Genomic DNA, 27,138 nt, shown 5'->3' on the forward strand with positions numbered 1-27,138 from the left:
TTCCCATATATTTTACCATTCATTCATTCCTTCATTTGTTCAACAAATAATTATTGAATATCTACTATTTTATGTCCATATGTGCTTTTCATTGAACCTCTACCACTAATACCATCAGGCACTATCATCACTAAAGTCACTACCACCAACACTGCTGACCAACACAATTTGAACACTAAATTGGTTCTAGGGTTTATCTGAGGTAAAGATCACCAAGTTACAAAAAGTATTGCTCTAATAAGTCATAAATAAATTTATCATAAATAAATCTTGATTTATGTTAATATAAATCAAGGGGTTGAGACACTCTGATAATCTATCTCCCAAATGTTTTCATTGTTTTATTTACTTTCCATTTTCAACCAGTTCCCACATCCCAAAACTCTTGGGGAGTCAATGTTTGTTTTTATATTCTCTTTCCCTATACCTTAAAGCTAAAATGTGGATGAACAGAATCCATAGCCTGTTTTAGACTTGGGAGAAATTCATGTAACATAAGAGTAATAAAGTTGAACCCCAAACCAGGGGGTTCACAGTCAAGCAAAGGCTCTGAGTAGCCCAAATCAAAATGGTTTGAAACCGTTTTAAAGAAGGGCTATGAGCTGTGAGCTCAGAGCCTTACATAGCAGGTCTCAGGCAATGGGAGCTACATCATTTTGGATGACTTTGTCATTTACTACCTTCAGTCAGCCACCACAGACCACACTCACAAAAACAGTAACCCAGTTGTCATAAATATATTCTGTTTGTAACAAGGAACTCTTTTGTTCACACAGCTGTGGGGTCAATAGCTATACAGTCAACTAAGCTATAGGATTCCATACTAACCATTCAGAATGACATGATTAGATGCTGATAGCACCAGGCTTTAATCAACTTAAACAGTCCCACATTCTGAAATCGCTTCCCCAGGCCCTAGCATTCCACGCCTCCGTTTTTTACTCTCACATATGGTTGAGCAGAACATTCTACCTGATGGAGATGTCCAAGGAAAGCCTGGGCCTGGGCTGTTGAGATTGCTCCTCCAACAGGCACAGGCTGCTTCTGAAAGTCCAGACCATTGGTTTGTGTGCCTAGAAAGCAAGCAAAATAATATAACTATTAAAAATACAAAAACTGAAATAAGCACCAGACTTTTCTTAAAGAGGTGCATTTATCAAGCACCTATTTTATATAAGCATTTTTCTAAGTACCTCCAAGGAGGAGAAGAGATTCAAAAGAACAAGGAAATACAGTAAAATGATTTTTCTTCTAAAGATAGTACTGTAGGACAAGTACATGAACACAGATAAAGCTTAAGAAACAGAAACAAAATTATAAATAATGAATTACAATCATAAGATTGTGTTAGTTCAGAAGGGAAAGCAGTGACTGGAGAGCAAGTGGGGTCAGAACAAGCATGAAACCTAAGGTGGCTTGAAGAAGAGATTATCATTATTATACTGTCGTGAAGACTGGTAGAGACAGAGTTCTAAGGGGGGTACCAAGGCTCTCTTCTAGTCTCTCCCTTCTCAGTACTTGGCTTGGACAGAAGAAATTCACAGGTGACTTTGCCAAGACCGAGATGAATTTACTCTTAACTTAAAATGCCTTAATAAATGACAATCTGACAGTAAAAGCAATCATTTACAAGATAAACAAAATGGTTTTACTAATTTCTTCAATCCCAAAGTATAGATTGTGGCGTGCATCTAATAGCAAGGGCTCTGCTATCATTATAATTTTCTAAATGTTATGCCAGTGCCTTTAACCACATATGCTGCAATCTAATGTTAGAATAGGACTAATCTATGGAAAGACATACCACCCTAATACCCAGAAATATTTTCTAAGTGATATAATACATTGTTTTAAAATTACTATATCCAGCTCTTACTTAGAAATAACCAGAATACTTTGTACTGAATAAAATATAACAGACTATGGAAACCTGCAAGAATCATTGAGTCATGTGAACATGGTACTGAGCTTCCATTTCCTACCACTGGAACACCTCATCTTCTCATCCTCACCCCTGTGTGTACACATAGAGCAGACCAGTTAAAAGAGTACAAGTTAGAAACCTCAGGCAGTATTTCTAAAAGGGTGCTAACTGCTGCCATTATACATCCTAGCTAACTGCTAGCAAATGTATCACTTTAATAGAATAATTAGGTAGATCACATGACTCACAGAGCTATTTAAGGTTTCTTTGAGATAATTATTAAAAAAGTGTACATATATTTCACCTCCTTGAAAAATCCCATAGTGATTGTTCTCTTATGGTTTTTCCTAAAATTTCTCATAGATAGGAAATATAGAACTACTTAGACATATACAGCTAATGGAATTAAAGAGTACATGCTTGTGTCAAGTAGTGAGAAACTAGTATGAAATAAAATTTGAGGTAACTAGGGTCACTTCCATAAGCCACATAGAGAAGTTTCACTATTCTAAAGTTGCACATTTTGTCATTAGCTGCTGTCTCTATCTTGATGCAGGAAATCATTACTTAAACATCAAGATTTTAAGATTGTGCACCATTAGAGAAACATGCTCAAGATATATTAAATAAATCAACAACGCTAAAAGAAGATAAGATTTTGAAAAACAGAGATAAGCACTTAGAGATTAACATATCACCAAATGAAGATGTCTTCCAGAACCAAATATTTCACTCTCATGGAGACCATAAAAATTCCACACACTGGTTCCATTTTTAAGTTCTCATAAAAATGATAACAAGCTTCTTGTAAATCACAAAGAACTATATAAGGCAAGACTGACTCATTTCTGGTACCCCTGCTACAAAGCCTACTCCAGTGTCCTACAGGTAATACTATTTAAGTGCCCTGGCTCAGCCTCTTGGGGTTGGGGAGGGGTGGCATAAAGGTATGGTATCCAAAGCATGGTTTGGTGAAAAAAATACTTAGACAACAACTCAGATAAGCAGAGGTCTAAGGCAGGTATTTTTTAAAAAATTAAGGTGCTGAGGCTCCACTGGGAGGTGAGAGGTAGAAGAAAGTAGACATTACATAGAAATCATTCTTGTAGAACATAACGACATAATCTGGGCTAAAGAAAGGAGAGGGGAACAGATACACACACACATGCACCCTAATCAGACTTGAGTATGAAGACAGTATGGAGAGACAGGGATGCTGGGAGCCAAAACCAAATGCGAGCCTGAGAAAACAGCAACATCCAAAGGAGCAACCAGGGAAATTAAAAGGTTGGGGCAGAGGGTGAATTACATAAGAAGTTTAACATAAGATATAGTATAGAGTTTGAGAAACCCTAATAAAACATCTAAGAAAGGTGATCCAGAGGAATTTAGAAATGACAGAGGCCAGAGCTGAAGAGTTTATAAGGTTGTCTCTGGAACAGTATTACTGAGGTAAACTTCACAGATCTTGTATACAACACCTCCTTGGTGAAGAAACAGAGATTAAGGGATATTAAATCAATTGCTCAAGATGTCATAGCTAGTTAGTGGAAGAGGTAAGACAAGGAATGGGTCCCTGATTGTACCTAAATTCACTCACAGGTAAGTGGTAGTTGATATTAGGAGAGTAAAAATGTCTATTAATTAAGAATGGATATATGTATAGATCTTCCTTAACTAACGATGGGGTTACATTCTGATAACCCTTCCTAAATTGAAAATATCATGAGTCAAAAATGCATTTAACACACCTAATCTACAGAACATCATAGCTTAGCCTAACCCACCATAAATGTGCTCAGAACACTTAATGTTGACTATCTCATGTAACTTACTGAATAATGTACTGAAAGTGAAAAACGAATGGCTGCATAGGTGCAGCATGGTTGTAAGTATATTGGCTGTTTCCCCTCCTGATCATGTGGCTGACTGGGAGCTGTGGCTGCTGCTGCCGTCCAGCATCTAGCCCAGGAAAAGATCAAAATTCAAGATTCGAAGTATGGTTTCTACTGAGTGCATATGGTTTTTGCACCATCATAAAGTTGAAAAATCCTAAGTTCGAATCATGGTAGACTGGAGACCACATATAGAGAAAAGAAAGTTGAAGATAAGAGGGCACCTACTTTGGAGATGTAAAGACAAAGAGTCAGAGGAAGCAGTTAGAAAAGTAGGAAACAACCCCCTCAAGACCAGTGAGCCAGAGAAGACAGAGTTGCAAGGACAGGGTAGTTTAGTACTATGATCAAATGGTAAAAGATAAGGATTAAGTACTGAGAAAGAAGAAAGAAATTAATCTAAAGAGAACAGAAGAAAGGCATTAATAAAGGTAAGACTAAAAATTAATGAAATAGGGGGAAAAACACATAACAGAAACATCGCTTCGGTTCTTTCAGAAGAATCATATAACTTACAAACATCTGGTAAGTTAAAATAAAATAAAAGAGAAGGAGCAAATAATTTAAGGATAACAGAAAGGGCACAATCAAAAAATGTCACAGAAACCAAAAAAGATATTGTGAACCAATAAAATTAAAACTTAGAAACAGATAACTCTCTAGAAACTATAACTTATCAAGATTGATCAAGAAGGAAAAAAAAAAAAAAAAAGCCAAAGAGTCCCACAGCATTTGAAGAAACTGAATTAGTAGATAAAAATCACCCCAAAAAGAAAATGAAAAGCCCATACAATTTTACTCTGCTTGCTTCCAAAAATTCAAGGAAAAAATAATTCCAATCCTACATACCTTTTCCAGAATGGGGTTAAAAAAAAGGAAACACTTCCAAACATTTTATGAGGCCAGCATAACCTTGATACCAAAACCTGACAAAGATAAGTATGAAAAAGAAAAAAGAAAAAGCAAAAAACAAGCCAGCTGTACTCATAAAATATATGGAAATATCCTAAATAATAATAACAAAAATAATCTAGTAAGATAAAATATTGTGACTAAGATGCATTTATTCCAAGAATGCAAGATTGGTTTGGGGTTAAAAGAAATTCACATAATATGATTACCTACATTCATTGAAGGGGGAAAATCATACAATCATCTCAAAGGATGCAGAAAAATGCTTACATAAAATTCAATATCCGCTTATGATAAAAATTCTAGGTGTAGGAACAGAAAGAAGCTTCTCTAACTTGACAAAGAGAACATTAAATGCACTCCCTTTAAGATTAAGAACAAGATAAGGGTGTTAGCTATTGGAAGGCTTAGCCAGCAAAATAAGGCAAGAAAACAGGTAAGTTGGGAAAAAGAAATAAAACTTTCTTCTTAGATAATCTGATTATGAATATAGAATATCCTAAGGAATATAACAATTTATTATCAGAATAAGACAGTTTAATAAGGTTGCAACACACAAAATCTATTTAAAAATTGCTTTTGTGGGCTTCCCTGGTGGCGCAGTGGTTGAGAGTCCGCCTGCCGATGCAGGGGACACGGGTTCGTGCCCCGGTCAGGGAAGATCCCACATGCCGCGGAGCGGCTGGGCCTGTGAGCCATGGCCGCTGAGCCTGCGTGTCCGGAGCCTGTGCTCCACAACGGGAGAGGCCACAACAGTGAGAGACCCATGTACCGAAAAAAATTAAAAAATTGCCTTTGTTATACACCAAATGAAAAAAATTTAAACAATTTTATTTATAGCACTTAGAAAATATAAAGTCCTGGGAATAAATCTCTCAAACTACAGCAAGTCCTATAAGCAGAAAATTATAAAACTTTATTTTAAAGTAATAAAGAAGAAATAAATAAAGGCTCACTTATCGAAAGACAACATTGTAAAGAAATCAGTTCTTCCCAGATTCATCTATGGATTCAAAGCAATTTCATATCAAAATCTCAACAAGTTATTTTCTTTCTTCTTTTCTTTCATTCTCTTTCTCAGGGCGGTGTGTGTATAATTGACAGGCTGAATCTAAAATTTAAATAGAAAGGCAAAGAGCCAACATGTTCTATAAAACAAAAAGTAGAGGGACTTGCACTATCAAGATATCAAGACTCATCACAAGGCTATAATAATTAGAAGAGTGTGATATCAGTGCAGGGATAAACAAACAGATCAGAAAAGAGAGTCTGGAAACAAAGCACATATCTTTGGACACTTGAAACGTGACAGAGGTGGTACTGCAACTCAGTGAGGAAAGGATGCAGTTTTCAATAAATGGATAACTAGGTATCAGTTTGGGGAAAAAATGAAATTATTATAGATCAATGCATACCATACCAAAAATAAATAAATAAATAAAAATTAAAAGAAAAAGAACATTTCAGGAGGATTAAAGACCTAAGTGTGAAGTGCAAAACTATTACATTTTTAGAAGACAATGTAAGAGAATATCATTATAACCTTGTTAAAGGGGAGGATTTCTTTATATGACCGCAAACTTGAAAAGACATAAATTTAACTACTTACAAGCTTTGTTCATTAAAGGACTATGTAAAATTAATGAAAAAGAGAAAATATTTGCAATACATACAAACAACAAAGGATTAGTATCAGACCACACAAAGAACTCCTATGAATCAATTAAAAAGAAACCCAATAGAAAAATAAAACAGGAAAAAGAAATGAATAAGAATTTCACAAAAGAAGAAACATAAATGGCCCACAAACGCAAGAAAGGCTATTCAACATCCTTGGAAACTAGGGAAATACAATAAAATCCCAATGAGATAGCATTTTACACCCACTAGATTGGCTAAAACTACAAAGTTGGTTAATAGCAAGTTTTGGCGAGACTGTGAAATTCTCGTCTGCTGTTGGTACCAGTATAAATCAGTACTAACGCTTTGGAAAATTGGTTGTGGCTGGCAGTACTGAATAACACTGGAAAAAGTTCGGCAACTACACTATTAAGTAAATACTCTAGAGACTTTTTCACACATATGCATCAAGAGATAAGTACAAAATTATTTATAGCAGTAATGTTTATAACAGCAAAAGCCTAAAAACAATGAAAATGTCCATCAGTAATAGAATGGATAGAAAAATTGTGATACATTCATATAATGGGATTATATATCCAGTGAAAATGAATTATAGATATACGTACCAACTTGGATGAATCCCCAAAACATCATGTTGAACAAAAGAAACCAGTCATAGAATATATATAGTATGATTCAACTTACAAAATGGAAACAGGTAAATCTAAGTAATATATTATTTGAGGATAATAAATACATAGATGAAAAAAATGGAAAGAAAAGCAATGTGATCATTAACACTAAATTCAGGATGATGGTAACCTCTGTGGTAGAAGCATATGATCAGAGTGGACCTACAGTGGCCTTCTGGGACATGGTAATTGTTTTGTGGCCAGAGTGGTAGACACATGAGTGCTTAAACCATACATACATGTTTACATATAGGTTTTTACAATTACTGCTTTTATATTAAAACAGTAAAAGAAAAACATCAATAATGACCAAAGAGTTGCAAAAAGTTTGGGGGTCACATCCAGATAGCAAGAAGCAAAGAAAAAAGCAGGTGGTAATGAAGTCAAGGTGCTAAGTCGGGCTCATTTATTCCAGTAAGTCTAGCAGTGGTGGGAGCGAGAGAGGATGGTAGTTCAAAGGGGTAGACAGGGTGGAAGGAAAGGTTTATAGACAGATGAAACCTGAGTCTATTGAAAGATTGAGAGGAAAGATTCTATAGGAAGAGATACACTGAAGCTGTTAAGAACAAAAAGGGGCAGGAACCTGAAGGATATGAGAAGAGACCGAATTAAGAGGGAAATATAGAGGATTATAATAATGGAGAAGAAGAAGAAGGATATTTCTTTCTTTCTTTTTTTTTTTTTTGGCCACACCACGTGGCTTGTGGGATCTTAGTTCCTCAACCAGGGATTGAACCCGGGCCCCCGGCAGTGGAAGCGTGGGGTCCTAACCACTGTAAAGCCAGGGAATTCCTGACATTTCTTTCTTAGACGCAAAAGAAAAGGAGGAGGTGGTGAAAACAGAAAAAATGTAAAGTGATGAGGAGGAAGGTGGTGGGGCTAAATCAGATAGCTAAACTTTCTAAGTAATCAAAAGGTAGTCATTTTCAGAAAACAAAAACAGCAAAACAGAAATAAGATAGGGAAGTTCTGGACAAGAGAAAAGATTTGGGAATATGTAATGAGGAATGTGACAGAGAATCATTAGAAGTGAATCCAAGGACACCAGTTACAGTGAAGGCCCAGCTGAGAGATAGGTGAAATTTACATGGAGTTTAAGAATTGGCAAGTCCTCATCTCCCAGGAAGTTGTTTCTTTCTTCGTAGTCAGCAGTCAAGGATGAAATATGCAAAGGTTTCCCCTCTTGACAAATAGTTCTTACTTCCCAGATTTGCAGAGGTTTCAGGCTTTTCAACTCCTTTCAGTGCTCAGATCATATGCTACCTTTCTTTATGTTTCCCACCTCTCAAAACACAAAAGGAATAATCTATAACTTCTATTTACTACTGCAACACATTTGATACTTCATCAACATTTTGTAGGAAGGAGGAAAGAGATAAAACTAAGCTACAGTACACACAAACATACCATGCTAAGGGAAAGAAATCAGACTCAAAGGGTACATCTGTATGATTTCATTTATACAACATTTTAGAAAAGGCAAAACTGAAAGGGACCATCAAAAGGAATGAATAAACCTCCCTGATTTACAAATGAGAAAAATAAAAAATATACAAAATCACTTCTACTGAAATAACTGAGCTGGACAGTAACTGGGCCCAGATTGAAACACAGACCTCCTTGTCTCTCTTCCCATTGCTCGTTCTACTACACCATTGTATAACCAAGGAGTCCAACTCAACCTTGACTGGTGAAGATTATTAACTAAGTGACTAACCAGTAATTGCACCAAGGTCAGGCTCATAAAGAGATAGGAGATGATGAGGTGTAAGAATTTTGAACCTTTGGTTTCCACCTCACAGCTTGTTACTCCAGCTATTTAACTTTACAATAAAAAATTTTTTAAATGTACCAAATCAAACTTTACAGTTCATGAGAAATAATACTATATTGAATAAACACAACTTTTGGAAAAATATGTCTCCAAAACACATCAAACACATCAAATGTTAACAGATACATGAATCTGTATTTTTCAAATTCGCTATCATGAGTATTACAATTAGTGATCAATTTTTGTTCAATTTCACTTTTCCTAAAATAAGCTTCCTTTCAATTTATCCTTCAGTGTTGTCTCCAAAGCAGTCAGTCTCTAATGTGATCTGTCTCTTAAAAAAGACTGACTTCTTAAAACTGTAACTGTTTGCAGATGACATGATACTATACATAGAGAATCCTAAAAATGCCACCAGAAAACTACTAGAGCTAATCAATGAATTTGGTAAAGTTGCAGGATACAAAATTAATGCACAGAAATCTCCTGCATTCCTATACACTAATGATGAAAAATCTGAAGGAGAAATTATGGAAACACTCCCATTTACCATTACAACAAAAAGAATAAAATACCTAGGAATAAACCTACCTAGGGAGACAAAACACCTGTATGCAGAAAACTATAAGACACTGATGAAAGAAATTAAAGATGATACCAACAGATGGAGAGATATACCATGGTCTTGGATTGGAAGAATCAATATTGTGAAAATGACTACACTACCCAAAGTCATCTACAGATTCAATGCAATCCCTATCAAATTACCAATGGCATTTTTTACGGAACTAGATCATCTTAAAATTTGTATGGAGACACAAAAGACCCCGAATAGCCAAAGCAGTCTTGAGGGAAAAAAACGAAGCTGGAGGAATCAAGACTCCCTGACTTCAGACTATACTACAAAGCTACAGTAATCAAGACAATATGGTACTGGCACAAAAACAGAAACATAGATCAATGGAACAACATAGAAAGCCCAGAGATAAACCCACGCACCTATGGTCAACTAATCTATGACAAAGGAGGCAAAGATATATAATGGAGAAAAGACAGTCTCTTCAATAAGTGGTGCTGGGAAAACTGGACAGCTACATGTAAAAGAATGAAATCAGAACACTCCCTAACACCATACACAAAAATAAACTCAAAATGGATTCGAGACCTAAATATAAGACCGGACACTATAAAACTCTTAGAGGAAAACACAGGAAGAACACTCTTTGACATAAATCACAGCAAGATCTTTTTTGATCCATCTCCTAGAATAATGGAAATAAAAACAAAAATAAACAAATGGGACCTAATGAAAGTTTAAAGCTTTCGCACAGCAAAGGAAACCGTAAACAAGACAAAAAGACAACCCTCAGAATGGGAGAAAATATCTGCCAACGAATCAATGGACAAAGGATTAATCTCCAAAATACAAAAACTGCTCATGCAGCTCAATATTAAAGAAACAAACAACCCAATCCAAAAATGGGCAGAAGAACTAAACAGACATTTCTCCAAAGAAGACATACAGATGGCCAAGAAGCACATGAAAAGCTGCTCAACATCACTAATTATTAGAGAAATGCAAATCAAAATTACAATGAGGTACCACCTCACACCAGTTAGAATGGGCATCATCAGAAAATCTACAAACAACAAATGCTGGAGAGGGTATGGAGAAAAGGGAACCCTCTTGCACTGTTGGTGGGAATGTAAATTGATACAGCCACTAAGGAGAACAGTATGGAGGTTCCTTAAAAAACTAAAAATAGAATTACTATATGATCCAGCAATCCCACTACTGGGCATATACCCAGAGAAAACCATAATTCAAAAAGACACATGCACCCCAATGTTCATTGCAGCACTATTTACAACAGCCAGGTCATGGAAGCAACCTAAATGCCCATCAACAGACGAATGGATAAAGAAGTTGTGGTACATATATACAATGGAACATTACTCAGCCATAAAAGGAATGAAATTGAGTCCTTTGTTGAGACGTGGATGGATCTAGAGACTGTCATACAGAGTGAAGTAAGTCAGAAAAAGAAAAACAAATATCGTATATTAACGCATGTATGTGGAACCTAGAAAAATGGTATAGATGAACCGGTTTGCAGGGCAGAAGTTGAGACACAGATGTAGAGAACAAATGTATGGACACCAAGGGGGAAAACCACGGTGGGGTGGGAATGGTGGTGTGCTGAATTGGGTGATTGGGATTGACGTGTATACACTGATGTGTATAAAACTGATGACTAATAAGAAACTGCAGTATAAAAAAACAAAGAAACAACTAATACTAAACTTTCTTTGGGTTATTTGTATGGAAATATGTTAATATAAATGTTTCAGACATTACATGAAATTTCTAAAAATCTTATATGTTCTGGTATAATGTTATAAGTCATAATTCTAGTAATTACTTTAAAATGTATATCTCAGAAATAACTAAATTTCCTTGTCAATTGCATTATTATGAACTTTCATCAAATCTTTAACTGTGGTCATTTTTAAGTCTTTTGTCATTTACAGACAGTTCTGGGTGTACTCTGATGCTTTTGCAAAAATGTTCCTATAAAAGGGTTTCATCTTCAAGGAATTCATGGAAAGGACTTGGACAAGTACAGGTTTCTGGTAACTGACTATACTGCTGAACTGAATGAATAAGCATTTTCAGAACTCTAATGGAAAACTGATGAATTCATAAAAGTGCTAACAAAAGATCAAGATGAAAAAAAAATTACATGGGACTGAGTGAACTGATGAGGATGATTATAATTTTTGTGACTTTCTGTTTGAATAATAATAAAAAAAATCTCACAAGGACTCAGAGGCAAAAAATATACAATTCAGTTTTCACTGCAAAGTAAAGGAGCTGTTACAGTGGAGGATTACTGGACTGAATGTCAATATTATGACATAGTGTGAGTGTGTTTCGTGTTTGGTAATTGCAATCATTGTTGCTTTTGTTGTGGTCATCCATTTACAATGCTTGGTGTCAGTTTATTTATCTCTTGTAAAAATAAAATACAGTGTGTGTGTGTGAGTTGTGAAAAAAAATGGATGAATGGGTAAAGAAGATGTGGTGTGTGTGTGTGTATATGTGTGTGTGTATACACACACACACACACACATATACCCACAAAAAAAATGGAATATGACTCAGCCATTAAAAAGAGGAAATCTTGCCATTTGTGACATGGATGGACCTTGAAGGTACTATGCTAAGTGAAATAAGTCAGACAGAGAAAGACAAATACTGTATGATTTCATTTGTATGTAGAATGTAAAAACCAACCAAACAAAATAAATAAATGAGCAAATAAAAATAAACACTTAAAAAAAAAAGACTGACTTCTGCTTTTCAAAATTCTATACAGGAGTGCCTTTATTTTTTTTGGTAGAGGGAGGACAGTCTTCTCATTATCCTAAACCTGTTGTCATTTCTCCACGAATGAGAATGGATATCTATGCCTTATGAACACTTATTTTAAAATGTATAAATGAGGGATGAAATACAACATACTAGGGAAGGAAGGACAAAGACAGGAAGAGAGGAGGTGTCAGAGAGAAAACTAAGGTTATACCCTCACAATAGGATCAAAATGCAGACACTCTCCACCATCCTCTTTATCTCTGAAAGTCTAAGTTATTATTCAACATCCAGCCCAGAATCTACTTTCTTTAGGAGGACTTTAAGGGTCTACCTAACTATAATCCTTCCCATATTGTAACTCCTATACAACCCAGTTTTTTTTTTTTAAACTGTTTACAGCTTTAATTTGCTTAGTAAACCACTCCTGGTTTACTAAGGGCTGGTTATCTAAAGATAATATTAAACTATCACAAACTATAAAATTGAGTCCTTTTTTTAAATTGAAGTATAGTTGATTTACAATATTGTGTTAGTTTCAGGTGTACAGCATAATGATTCAGAGTTTTTGCAGATTATATTCCATTATAGGTTATTACAAGGTATTAGGTATGATTCCTTCCTTGTGCTATATAGTAAATCCTTGTTGCGTATCTATTTTATGTATAGTAGTTTGTATATATGAATCCCATATATATTGAGTCCTTAATGCTTAAAGCAATTTAAAAATATATGTACCTTTTTTTCTTTATTTTTAAAATTAATTTTTATTGGAGTATAGTTGATTTACAATGTTGTGTTAGTTTCTGTTGTACAGAAAAGTGAATCAGTTATACATATACATATATCCACTCTTTTTTAGATCCTATTCCCATATAGGTCATTACAGAGTACAACCTAGTTTTTAAGTAAGTACATTTAATCCTTACTTAAGAGATAACATTTAATATTTTCCAAACAGATCAACCCTTTGAGGCCTCAAAATTAAAACTTACAGTAATATTACACTTTAATTATCTCTTCAGGATCTAGTTATATCTGAAGGAAACCATGATACTTTAAAAAGGAAATAAAAATCTCTTTTTTTCTAATGTCAGTGACCTCAGATTTTTTTTTGCTAAATGCATTGGTTTGAGAGGTAGAACACATAAGAATAAAGTACTGTCACTGCCCTCAAGCAAAGTGAGGCAGGATATGGTATTTGCTCTAAGAAAGGTACAACGTGCTTTGAGAGTTCTATTGTGGCTAAGAGGGAGAGAGGAGGTTTTAAAGGGGGTCTGGCGTTACAGAGTGAGGCCTGAACCACCAAAGTGAGGAAAGTAAAATTCAAAGGGTTCAGATGTAAACACACCTTATTACTACCCTCTACTCATCTCATTATTACAAGACATTCTGACCATAATACAGAGGGAGATGCAAAAAGACACTGTCAGGCAGGGTGGGGGAAAGGAAGGATTCGGTTTGTAACATTATTTCCTGAGGAAAAATGAATGCAGAGTTGCTACTTTCAAAGTATATTATTCAGGGCTTCCCTGGTGGCGCAGTGGTTGGGAGTCCGCGGGTTCGTGCCCCCGTCTGGGAAGATTCCCCATGCCGCGTAGCGGCTGGGCCCGTGAGCCATGGCCGCTGAGCCTGTGCGTCCGGAGCCTGTGCTCCACAACGGGAGAGGCCGCGGCAGTGAGAGGCCTTCGTACCACAAAAAAAAAAAAAAAAAAAAAAACCAGGTAAAAAGTATATTATTCAACTCATTAGTAGGCTCTAATAGGAAAAAAAAAAAAGGAAAATAACAAGTGTAACAAGGATGTGGAGAAACAAACTGGAATCCTTGTACATTGACTGTGGAAATGTAAAATGGTTCAGCTGCTGTGGAAGAGTCTGGTGGGTCTTCAAAAAGATAAACACAGAATTACTATATGATCCATCAATTCCACTGTAGGTATATACCCAAAAGAATTGAAAACAGGTACTCAAACAAATCCTTAAACATGAATGTTCACAGCGGCACTATTCACAATAACCAAAAAGTGGAAACAACCCAAATGTCCATCAATAGATGACTGGATAAACAAATCATGCTATATCCATACAATGGAATATTATTCAACCACAAAAAGCAATGAAGTACTGATACACGCTACAACATGGATGAACCTCGAAAACATTTTTGTAAGTGATGGAAGCCAGGCACAGAAAGTCACATACTGTATGACTCCATTTATACGAAATCCCCAGAAGAGGTAAATCCACAGAGACAGAACACAGATTGATGGTTGCCAGGGGCTGGGGGGAGGGGAAAATGGAGAGCAACTGCTTAATGGTTTCCTTTTGGGGTAATGAAAACATTTTAGAACTAGATACAAGTGATGGTTGCAACACTGTGAATGTACTGCATGTCACAGAATTGTTCACTTTTAATGGTTAATTTTATGTTATATGTATTTCACCTCAATTAAACAAAACCAAAAATGAATCTGTAGCTGTAGGACAAATCTGACAGTACAAATCTTACTGCCGTATCAGTTCCCTTGCCTATAGCAGCCAGTCTCATCTAACTAATTGGTCACTTACACTCCGCTACAGGCCAAGTAACAAGAGAGTTACCACCTCTAATGGAATTGTTTATGAAAATAAGAATAACAATTTCTTGAATGAGAGATTCTGGAACATGGGGTTTGTGAAAGCTATTTTTCATCACTAAGCAGCTGTATTTTGTATAATATCTACTATATTATAATCTGTAATGAAAATCATATTATATACTACTACTTCAATTAAACGTATGCAATAAAGAAAAAAGTATATTTTTCAGATTTTTATTTGTCAGTAAATTTAAGGCAGTCAAAGTGAAATTTAACAACAGTTAAATTACAGATGTCCTATAGGAAATAAGGACAATATCTGTGCCTGTCACTACATTACCTTGATAAGTAGCACAAATTCCAAATGAAGTTCACAGAAAGTCGGGCAACCACTGGGCATAACTAACACAAATCACAGCTAAAAGATCTTCAAGGAAAAATTAGCTTCTATGTGTGTGTGTGCGCGCGTGTGTGTGTGTGTGCGTGTAGGTGGTTTCTTCAAAGTGAGTCACCATAAAATGGGAAGAACCTGGGATAATGGAAATCCAGAATGAGCATCACTTATGGCTATAGAAAAATTCTATGTTACTACAAAACAAGATGCATAATCAGAACTGATGCTACAGATCATCCCTGGCATGGATGATTATTACATATCTGCTAAAAACTTCCACTGCTATTGTATATTCTTCATCTCCTAAGAAATGGTATATGTTTTGGGACTTCCCTGGTGGTCCAGTGGTAAAGAATCCGCCTTCCAATGCAGGCGATGAGGGTTTGATTCTTGGTCGGGGAACAAAGATCCCCCAGGCCGCGGGGCAACTAAGCCTGCGTGCCACAACTACTAAGCTCACGTGCCTCAACTAGAGAGCCTGCGCTCCTCAACTAGAGAGAGAAAACCCACAGGCCACAACTAGAGAGAAGCCTGCGCATTGCAACGAAAGATCCCGCATGCCTCAACAAAGACCCCAGTGCCACGACTAAGACCCGATGCAGCCAAAGAAATTTAAAAAGAAAGAAAGAAAGAAAGAAATGGTATATGTTTTACTTTTCTGTTGTTTTTATGTAGATGACTGCACATGAGTGATGCATGATAAGATTTCTACAAATGGTTGATGTTTGTTGAATTAAGTTGATCAGGATGAAAGGTTCTATTTAAACAGATTTTTATTAGTTTTATTCTTAATTGTTGAAAAATGATTTGTGATCTACCAACTACTGAGATCAAGTCTTTTTCAAATAACTTAAACATGTTACATAACAGGAATACTCTGAGGACCAAGAAAACCAGAAGGAAAGTCCTTATTCTAAAATTCTAATATCATAGTAACAACGCTGTTTACAAATATCTAGCAAACATTTGCTCTGTTTCACCTTTCACCTTCCTCGTAATCTAGTCAAATGTTCCTTACTCATCTTTAAGATGTGAGCCAGGTAAATGGTGGCAGTTTCCTGCCTTCTTTGGAAACACAAAAATTCCCTGGAAAGCTGCAGGAAAACTCATTATCCTGATTTTATCTGATGTCAGTGTTCCTGGTTTGAATTATGACCCTTTGCTACCAATCCTTCTTACATTGTTTATTTATATGGATGAACTATCTACTCCCAGACTTCTTTACTGCATTCTATTCCCTGGTTTCATTTTCCCAATATCACAAGGACATCCTTAATTGCCTCTGTTCTTAACCCTATCTAGAATGCTTTCTTACCTTCCCTTCTACCTAAAAATTTATTATCTATATCCATTATCTATAACTTATCTTTAACTCCTTCACTCTCCCATTTCTCTACCTTAAAAAAAGGGTGGGGGGACCTCCAAGATAGCGGAAGAGTAAGACGTGGAGATCACCTTCCTCCCCATAAATACATCAAAAATACATCTATGTGTGGAACAACTCCTACAGAACACCTACTAAACTCAGCCTTCCTCAAAGGCAAGAAAATCCCCACGTACCTGGGTGGGGCAAAAGAAAAAAGAAAAAACAGAGACAAAAGAATAGGGACAGGACCTGCACCTCTGGGAGGGAGCAGTGAAGGAGGAAAAGTTTCCACACACTAGGAAGCCCATTAACTGGTGGAGATGGGGGGATGGGTGGGTGGCTTCGGAGCCACGGAGGAGAGCGCAGCAACAGGGGCGCAGAGGGCAAAGCAGAGAGATTCCCACAGGGGATCGATGCCGACCAGCTCACCAGCCTGAGAGGCTTGTCTGCTCACCCGCTAGGGTAGATGGGGGCTGGGAGCTGAGGCTCGGGCTTCGGAGGTCGTATCCCAGGGAGAGGACTGGGGTTGGCTGCATGAACACAGCCTGCAGGGGGCTAGTGCGCCACAGCTAGCCGGGAGGGAGTCTGGGAAAAACTCTAGATCTGCCTAAGAGGCAAGAGACCATTGTTTCAGGGTGCCCGAGGAGAGGGCATCCTTTCCTGTCTGCCCACAGAAGGCAGAACACCGCCTAAACGAGCTCCAGATATGGGCGCGAGCCGCGGCTATCAGCTCGGACACCAGAGATGGTCATGAAACACTAATGCTGCTGCTGCAGCCACCAAGGAGCCTGTGTGCAAGCACAGGTCACTATCCACACCTCCCCTCCCGGGAGCTTGTGCAGCCCGCCACTGCCAGGGTCCCGTGATCTAGTGACAACCTCCCCGGGAGAACACACAGAGTGCCTCAGACTGCTGCAATATCACGCTGGCCTCTGCTGCCTGAGGCTCACCCCGCACTCCAATTATAACTACCATACCGCCCCCGCCCCCGGCCTGAGTGAGCCAGAGCTCCCTAATCAGCGCTGCTTTAACCCTGTCCTGTCTGGGTGGGGAAAGTAGCCTGAGGGCAACCTACACACAGAGGTGGGGCAAAAACCAAAGCTGAACCCCAGGAGCTGTGAGAACAAGGAAGAGAAAGGGAAATTTCTCCCAGCAGCCTCAGGAGCAGCAGGTTACATTCCCACAACCAACTTGATGTACCCTGCATCTGTGGAATACCTGAACAGACAATGAATCATCCCAAAATTGAGGTGGTGTTCCTTGGGAGCAACTGTAGACTTTGGGTTTCCTGTCTGCGACTGACTTGTTTCTGATTTTTATGTTTATCTTAGCACAGCTTTTAGTGCTTGTTATCACTTGTGGATTTGTTTACTGGTTTGTTTGTTCTCTTCTTTTTTTTAAAATTACTTTTTAATTTTTTAAATTACTTTTTTTTTTAATTATTATTTTTTCTTTCTTTTTTTCTCCCTTTTCCTCTGAGACGTGTGGCTGACAGGGTCTTGGTGCTCCGGCCTGGTGTTAGGCCTGAGCTTCTGAAGTGGGAGAGCCGAGTTCAGGACATTGGACCACCAGAGACCTCCCAGCTCCACGTAATATCAATCAGCAAGAGCTCTTACAGAGATCTCCGTCTCAACGCTAAGACCCAGCATCACCCAACGTCCAGCAAGCTCCAGTGCTGGACGTCTCATATTAAACAACTAGCAATACAGGAACACAACCCCACCCATTAGCAAATCATAAAATCATACTAAGTTCACAGACACCCCAAAACACACCACCAAACGTGGCCCTGCACCCAAGAAAGAAAAGATCCAGCCCCACCCACCAGAACACAGGCACCAGCCCCCTCCACCAGGAAGCCTACACAAGCCACTGAACCAACCTTACCCACTGGGGGCAGATACCAAAAATAACTGGAACTACGAACCTGCAGCCTGTGAAAAGGAGATCCCAAACACAGGAAGTTAAGCAAAATGAGAAGACAAAGACATATGCAGATGAAGGAGCAAAGTAAAAACCCACCAGACCAAACAAATGAAGAGGAAATAGGCAGTATATCTGGAAAACAATTCAGAAGAATGATAGTAAAGATGATACAAAATCTTGGAAATAGAATGGAGAAAATACAAGACATGTTTAACAAGGACCTAAAAGAACTAAAGAGCAAACAATGATGAACAACACAATAAATGAAATTAAAAATTCTCTAGAAGGAATCAATAGCAGAATAACTGAGGCAGAACGGATAAGTGACACGGAAGATAAAATAGTGGCAATAACTACTGCAGAGCAGAATAAAGAAAAAAGAATGAAAAGAATTTGAGGACAGTCTTACAGACCTCTGGGACAACATTAAACACATCAACTTCTGAATTATTGGGGTCCCAGGAGAAGAAGAGAAAAAGGAAGGGACTGAAAAAATATTAGAAGAGATTATAGTTGACAACTTCCCTAATATAGGAAAGGAAACAAACAAGTCCAGGAAGCACAGAGAGTCCCATACAGGATAAATCCAAGGAGAAACACACCAAGACACATATTAATCAAGCCACCAAATATTAAATACAAAGAAAAAATATTAAAGGCAGCAAGGGAAAAGTAACAAATAATATACAAGGGAATCCCCATAAGGTTAACAGCTGATCTTTCAGCAGAAACTCTGCAAGCCAGAAGGGAGTGGTAAGACATATTTAAACTGATGAAAGGGAAAAACCTACAACCAAGATTACTCTACCCAGCAAGGATCTCATTCAGATTTGAGGGAGAAATTAAAACATTTACAGACAAGCAAAAGCTAGGAGAATTCAGCACCACCAAACCAGCTTAACAACAAATGCTAAAGGAACTTCTCTAGGCAGGAAACACAAGAAAAGGAAAAGACCTACAAAAACAAACCCAAAACAATTAAGAAAATGGTAATAGGAACATACATATCGATAATTACCTTAAATGTAAATGGATTAAATGCTCCAACCAAAAGACACAGACTGGCTGAATGGATACGAAAACAAGACCCATATATATGCTGTCCACAAGAGACCCACTTCAGACCTAGGGACATATACACACTGAAAGTGAAGGGATGGAAAAAGATATACCATGCAAATGAAAATCAAAAGAAAGCTGGAGTAGCAGTTCTCATATCAGACAAAATAGACTTTAAAATAAAGACTATAGAAGAGACAAAGAAGGACACTACATAATGATCAAGGGATCAATCCAAGAAGAAGATATAACAATTGTAAATATTTATGCACTCAACATGGGAGCACCTCAATACATAAGGCAAATGCTAACAGCCATAAAAGGGGAAATCGACAGTAACACAATCATAGTAGGGGACTTCAACACCCCACTTTCACCAATGGACAGATCATCCAAAATGAAAATAAATAAGGAAATATAAGCTTTAAATGATACATTAAACAAGATGGACTTAATTAATATTTATAGGGCATTCCATCCAAAAACAACAGAACACACTTTCAAGTGTTCATGGAACATTCTCCAGGATAGATTATATCTTGGGTCACAAATCAAGCCTTGGTAGATTTAAGAAAATTGAAATCGTATCAAGTATCTTTTGGGTCCACAACGCTATGAGACTAGATATCAATTACAGGAAAACATCTGTAAAAAATACAAACACATGGAGGCTAAACAATATACTACTAAATAACCAAGAGATCACTGAAGAAATCAAAGAGGAAATCAAAAATACCTGCAAACCAATGACAATGAAAGCAGGACGACCCAAAACTTATGGGATACAGCGAAAGCAGTTCTAAGAGGGAAGTTTATAGCAATACAATCCTACCTCAAGAAACAGGAAACATCTCCAATAAACAACCTAACCTTACACCTAAAGCAATAAGAGAAAGAAGAACAAAAGAAACCCCAAAGGTAGCAGAGGGAAAGAAATCATAAAGATCAGATCAGAAATAAATGAAGGAAACGACAGCAAAGATCAATAAAACTAAAAGCTGGTTATTTGAGAATATAAACAAAATTGATAAACCATTAGCCACACTCATCAACAAAAAAAGGGAGAAGACTCAAATCAATAGAGTTAGAAGTAAAAAAGGAGAAGTAACAACTGATAATGCAGAAATACAAAGGATCATGAGAGATTACTACAAGAAACTATATGCCAACAAAATGGACAACCTGGAAGAAATGGCCAAATTCTTAGAAAAGCACAATCTTCCAAGACTGAACCACGGAGAAATAGAAAATATAAACACGCCAATCACAAGCACTGAAACTGAAACTGTGATTTAAAATCTTCCAGCAAACAAAAGCCTAGGACCAGATGGCTTCACAGGTGAATTCTATCAAACATTTAGAGAAGAGCTAACACCTATCCTTCTCAAACTCTTCCAAAGTATAGTAGAGGGAGGAACACTCCCAAACTCATTCTACGAGGCCACCATCACCCTGATACCAAAACCAGAGAAAGATGTCACAAGAAAAGAAAACTACAGGCCAATATCACTGATGAACATAGAGGCAAAAATCCTCAACAAAATAACTAGGAAACAGAATCCAACAGCACATTAAATGGATCATGCACCATGATCAAGTGGAGTTTATCCCAGGAATGCAAGGATTCTTCAATATACGCAAGTCAATCAATGTGATACACCATATTAACAAATTGAAGGATAAAAACCATATGATCATCTCAATAGATGCAGAAAAAGCCTTTTGACAAAATTCAACACCCATTTATGATAAAAACTCTCCAGAAAGTAGGCATAGAGGGAACTGACCTCAACATAATAAAGGCCATATATGAGAAACCCACAGCCAACATCATTCTCAATGGTGAAAAACTGAAACCATTTGCTCTAAAATCAGGAACAAGACAAGTATGCCCACTCTTGCCACTATTATTCAACATAGTTTTGAAAGTTTTAGCCACTGCAATCAGAGAACAAAAAGAAATAAAATGAGTCCAAATCGGAAAAGAATTAAAGCCGTCACTGTTTGCGGATGACATGATACTATATATGGAGAATCCTAACAATACCACCAGAAAACTACTAGAGCTAATCAAAGAATTTGGTAAAGTAGCTGGGTACAAAATTAATGCACAGAAATCTCTTGCATTCATATACACTAATGATGAAAAGTCTGAATGAGAAATTAAGGAAACACTCCCATTTACCACTGCAACAAAAAGAATAAAATACCTAGGAATAAACCTACCTAAGGAGACAAAAGACCTGTGTGCAAGAAATTATAATACACTGATGAAAGAAATTAATGATGATATAAACCGATGGAGAGATATACCATATTCTTGGATTGGAAGAATCAACATTGTGAAATTGACTATACTACCCAAAGCAATCTACAGATTCAGTGCAGTCCCTATCAAACTACCAATGGCATTTTTCACAGAACTAGAACAAAAAATTTCACAATTTAGGGGGCTTCCCTGGTGGCGCAGTGGTTGAGAGTCCACCTGCCGATGCAGGGGACACGGGTTCGTGCCCCGGTCCGGGAAGATCCCACATGCTGCGGAGCAGCTGGGCCCGTGAGCCATGGCCGCTGGGCCTGCACGTCCGGAGCCTGTGCTCCGTAACGGGAGAGGCCACAACAGTGAGAGGCCCACATACAGCAAAAAAAAAAAAAAAAAAAAATTCACAATTTGTATGGAAACACAAAAGACTCCGAATAGCCAAAGCAATCTTGAGAAAGAAAAACGGAGCTGGAGGAATCAGACTCCCTGACTTCAGACTATTTTACAAAGCTACAGTAATCAAGACAGTATGGTACTGGCACAAAAACAGAAAATATAGATCAATGGAACAGGATAGAAAGCCCAGAGATAAACCAACGCATATATGGTCACCTTATCTTTGATAAGGGAGGCAAGAATATACAATGGAGAAAAGACCGTCTCTTCAATAAGCGGTGCTGGGAAAACTGGACAGCTACATGGAAAAGAATGAAATTACAACACTTCCTAACACCATACAGAGAAATAAACTCAAAATGGATTAAAGACCTAAACGTAAGGCCAGACACTATAAAACTCTTAGAGGAAAACATAGGAAGAACACTCTTTGACGTAAATCACAGCAAGATCCTTCCTGACCCACATCCTAGAGAAATGGAAATAAAAACAAAAATAAACAAATGGGACCTAATGAAACTTCAAAGCTTTTGCACAGCAAAGGAAACCATAAACAAGACAAAAAGACAACCCTCAGAATGCGAGAAATTATTTGCAAACGAAGCAACTGACAAAGGCTTAATCTCCAAAACATACAAGCAGTTCATACAGGGTCAATATAAAAGAAAACAAACAACCCAATTCAAAAATGGGCAGAAGATCTAAATAGACATTTCTCCAAAGAAGATATACAGATTGCCAACAAACACATGAAAGGATGCTCAACATCACTAATCATTAGAGAAATGCAAATCAAAACGACAATGAGGTATCACCTCACACCGGTGAGAATGGCCATCGTCAAAAAATCTACAGAGGGGCTTCCCTGGTGGCGCAGTGGTTGAGAGTCCGCCTGCCGATGCAGGGGATATGGGTTCGTGCCCCGGTCCGGGAAGATCCCACATGCCGCGGAGCAGTTGGGCCTGCGTGTCCGGAGCCTGTGCTCCGCAACGGGAGAGGCCACAACAGTGAGAGGCCCGCATAGTGGGAAAAAAAAAAAAAAAAAAAATCTACAGAGAGTAAATGCTGGAGAGGGTGTGGAGTAAAGGGAACACTTTTGCACTGTTGGTAGGAATGTAAATTGATACAGCCGCTACGGAGAATCGTATGGAGGTTCCTTAAAAAACTATAAATAGAACTACCATACGACCCAGCAATTCCAGTACTGGGCATATACCCTGGGAAAACCATAATTCAAAGAGTCATGTACCACAATGTTCACTGCAGCTCTAGTTACAATAGCCAGGACATGGAAGCAACATAAGTGCCCAACAACAGATCAATGTATAAAGAAGATGTGGCACATATATGCAGTGGAATATTACCCAGCCATAAAAAGAAATGAAATTGAGTTATTTGTATTGAGGTGGATGGACCTAGAGTCTGTCATACAGAGTGAAGTAACTCAGAAAGAGAAAAACAAATACTGTATGTTAACATATATATATGGAATCTAAACAAACAAAAAAATGGCTCTGCAAACCTAGGGGCAGGACAGGAATAAAGAGGCAGACATAGAGAATAGACTTGAGGACACGGGGAGGGGGAAGGGTAAGATGGGAGGAAGTGAGAGAGTGGCATGGACATATATACACTACCAAATGTAAAACAGATAGCTAGTGGGAAGCAGCCGCATAGCACAGGGAGATCAGCTCTGTGCTTTGTGACCACCTAGAGGGGTTGGATAGGGATGGTGGGAGGGAGACGCAAGAGGGAGGGGATATGGGGATATATGTGTATGTATAGCTGATTCACTTTGTTGTACAGCAGAAACTAACACAACATTGTAAAGCAATTACACTCCAATGAAGATGTTAAAAATTAAAAAAAAAAAGAGTGGTGGTGGGGGAGAGGGTTTCTTCTACTCTAAGCTACTTCATTTACCAGTGCTCTGAAACCCAACACCTCCCTTCTCCTCAGGAACTTTGATTCCTGAATCATCCATCCTTTCTTTACCACTCCCCTCCTAGTAGTTTTCTCCTACCTTATAAACAGACTTGACCTCCTCTCCCATTCTTTCCTTCCTTTTATTCAATATATCATCATCATCACCATACTCATACTCATAGTAAATACTAATTATTGAGCACTTACTGAGTTACACATCTACTTGCTTTCAACATCAATTCTATGCAATGTATTATTATTATTTATTTCCATATTATAGCTAAGAAAACCATGGCACATAAGGAAATAATGTGCCCAAGGTAACATAACCAGTAAGTGAAAGAACCAGGATCTGAATCCAGATGGTTTGGTTACAGGGCCAAACTCTTAATCACTGTGCTACACAGCTTCTCATAGAGCTTCTAGTAAAAGAGTTGCCTACATTTATCTTTCCTTGCCTCAACTATTCACTTCTCTATCAACAGCAATTTTTTTCCCTGCCACTTACCTAAAACCTTTTAAAAAGTCCCTAGTATACAGAACAGATAAACAACAAGGTACTATTGTATAGAACAGGGAACTATATTCAATATCCTGTAATAAACCATAATGAAAAAGAAATATATGCATAACTAAATCACTTTGTTGTACAGCAGAAATTAACATAACATTGTAAATCAACTATACTTCAGTAAGATAAAGTTTTTAAAAAGTCCCTAGTAACTACTAACTGTCAAATCCAAAGGTCACATTTTAAGCTTTCTATGTCTCCACCTCTTTGCAAGACTTGATTACAATGAATACTAACTCCATGAACTTTGCTGTCTGGTTCACTTCTTTTTTAAAAAAATATTTATTTATTTATTTGGTTGTGCCAGGTCTTAGTTGCGTCAGGCAGGCTCCTTCGTTGTGGCATGCAGGCTCCTTAGTTCTGGCATGTGAACTCTTAGTTGTGGCATGCATGTGGGATCTAGTTCCCGGACCAGGGATGGAAACCGGGCCCCCTGCATTGGGAGCGCAGAGTCTTAACCACTGTGGCAACAGGGAATTCCATGTTGGGTTCACTTCTGATCTCCACGGTTGCTCTTTCTTAGACCACTTAAGCATTGCCCAAAGGAAATTTATGTGATGATGGAAATGTTTTATATATATGCTATCTAATGTGGTAGCCACTAACCACATGTGGCTACTGAGCACTAGAAGGGTGGCTAACTTGACTGAATTTTTAATTTAATTTTAATTTAAACAGCCAAATGCAGCCTGTGGCCATCGTACTGGACATCCTACTTCATGTGCTTCTCTTCCTCTGTCTGCCCTTTCTATGTTGTAGAAGAGTTTTACCCTTGGTCCTCTTCTCAGCTATTCCACTCTCTTCCCAGCAGTATCTCCCTGCTAAGTACTTTCACATCTATATAAGCAACCAGATTTCTTTCCTCAGGAACATATCTCTATCTCCAATTACTCACTTCTTCACCTGCAAGTACCATATGGCACCCAAATGCAACATCTTCAAAACTGAATGTATCACCTCATTGTCAAGTCTACTCCTAGCTCAGGCAGTCCCTACTCAGGTAATGATGCTACGTCTATCCCAGTCCCAAGCCAAATACAGGTATTCATTTTAGATTACTCCCTTTCTTGCTTGCTTTTTTTTTTAACTCCCTCTCAATCTCCTCTCCTCCTCTCGCAAATGCTTATTAAATCTGACCCCTGGCTTCCACTGCCACTGCTCTAAGCCAGAATGCTATATAATGGATCTAACTGACACAGTAATGGAGTCTAGTTTTTTGCTTCAAGCAAGATTAAAGTATAACATGGCTGGAAAAATCTTTTATACTTAGAAAAAAAGAACACAAAAAAGGGGCATGATAGGAAGCTAAACTGCTTTGTAAGGAAGAAGGGAGAATATTACTATCTCACAATCTGTGCCTAAAGCATCCTTTTAAAAACAAATCTTATTAATATTCCAAATTCTATTGGTAATGAATAAAAATGAAATGGATACTACCTTTAAAATCTTAATTTTTGTTACTGGGTTATCACTTGGTGAAAAGATCAATTGCTCATTCACTCAGTTAACAAAAGTATAATCTTAATTCAAATGTCACTTAGTATTCTCATAAGCTCTGCAGTATACCCCAAAACAACAACAAAAAATTCCCCACATGCAGCAAAGGGCAGGGCCAGGGCAAGTTTCTCATTATGTAGTGGTCAGAATCTCTTAGAAGCCATGTACTTTAACTGACATCTACCAAACCAAACACCAGAGGAGAGCCATCTTTCCTATAAATGTTTGACTTTTTGCTTCTAGACCACCAAGAACAGAGTAATATATCCTCCATCATGCTCCTGAGGCTCTAGAAGTGCTCCAGCCAATTTCAATGACCTGTGGAACTACCCACTATTTAAAACATCACTATGAAGGAAGACCAAGAAAAATCAGTATCGGTATTGGTATTTCCACCCTGAGGCTTATAAGAGCACTTGGGCCAGTGCAGAATGAAGCCCACACAGTAAAATACGTAATACATTAAAAATAATAACAGTAATAAGAATATTAGTAATAACCCCTGGATAAATGTAAGTTCAAAAGAAAATGGCCCTGTGGAGTCTGAAATGTACAATTGCTATACTCTGTTTTGATGAGAACTTTATGTGAGGCCTGTTCCTCAGTGAATTTGTGAGGCTTTGACTGAAAATGCTGGTATTTCATCTGGAAATATTTTCCAAAACTAGCGCTGCTTCAAGACATCAAGATTCTTCAATTATTATGAAAAATAGCAGATATATTCACTGGTGCCCTGGTCTTTTCAACATCCTTTGTCCTCATCTTGGAGAAAATGATGTTTGATCATGTTCTCTTAAGAATATAACTCCCTAATATTAGCCATGGCACTAATAAGTCTCACAGAACAGATGCATCATTGGCTGCTAAGAACTTCTGATAGTATTTTTGGAATGCCACTTCATAAATGTATATTAGGTTGCATTAACAAATTTCTTTGACTTTTTCAGTTGCCAAAAAGATCTTGATAT

The 27,138-nt window shown here is 37.7% G+C and overlaps 1 protein-coding gene across 2 annotated transcripts in view; it reads right to left on the bottom strand.

The window, feature by feature from the left end:
- Positions 1 to 27,138, bottom strand: part of POU2F1 (POU class 2 homeobox 1) — a 172,629-nt gene that overhangs the window by 46,215 nt on the left and 99,276 nt on the right. For both annotated transcript variants that reach the window (XM_082861444.1, XM_082861443.1), the window contains exon 3: positions 973 to 1,073. In XM_082861444.1, the coding sequence (XP_082717570.1) occupies positions 973 to 1,073 (101 nt within the window). The remainder of the gene's footprint in view (positions 1 to 972; positions 1,074 to 27,138) is intronic.

This window comes from Leucopleurus acutus (genome assembly GCF_964270905.1).
Source record: "Leucopleurus acutus genome assembly, chromosome: 2".
In the NCBI taxonomy this organism is placed as follows: Eukaryota; Metazoa; Chordata; class Mammalia; order Artiodactyla; family Delphinidae; genus Leucopleurus; species Leucopleurus acutus.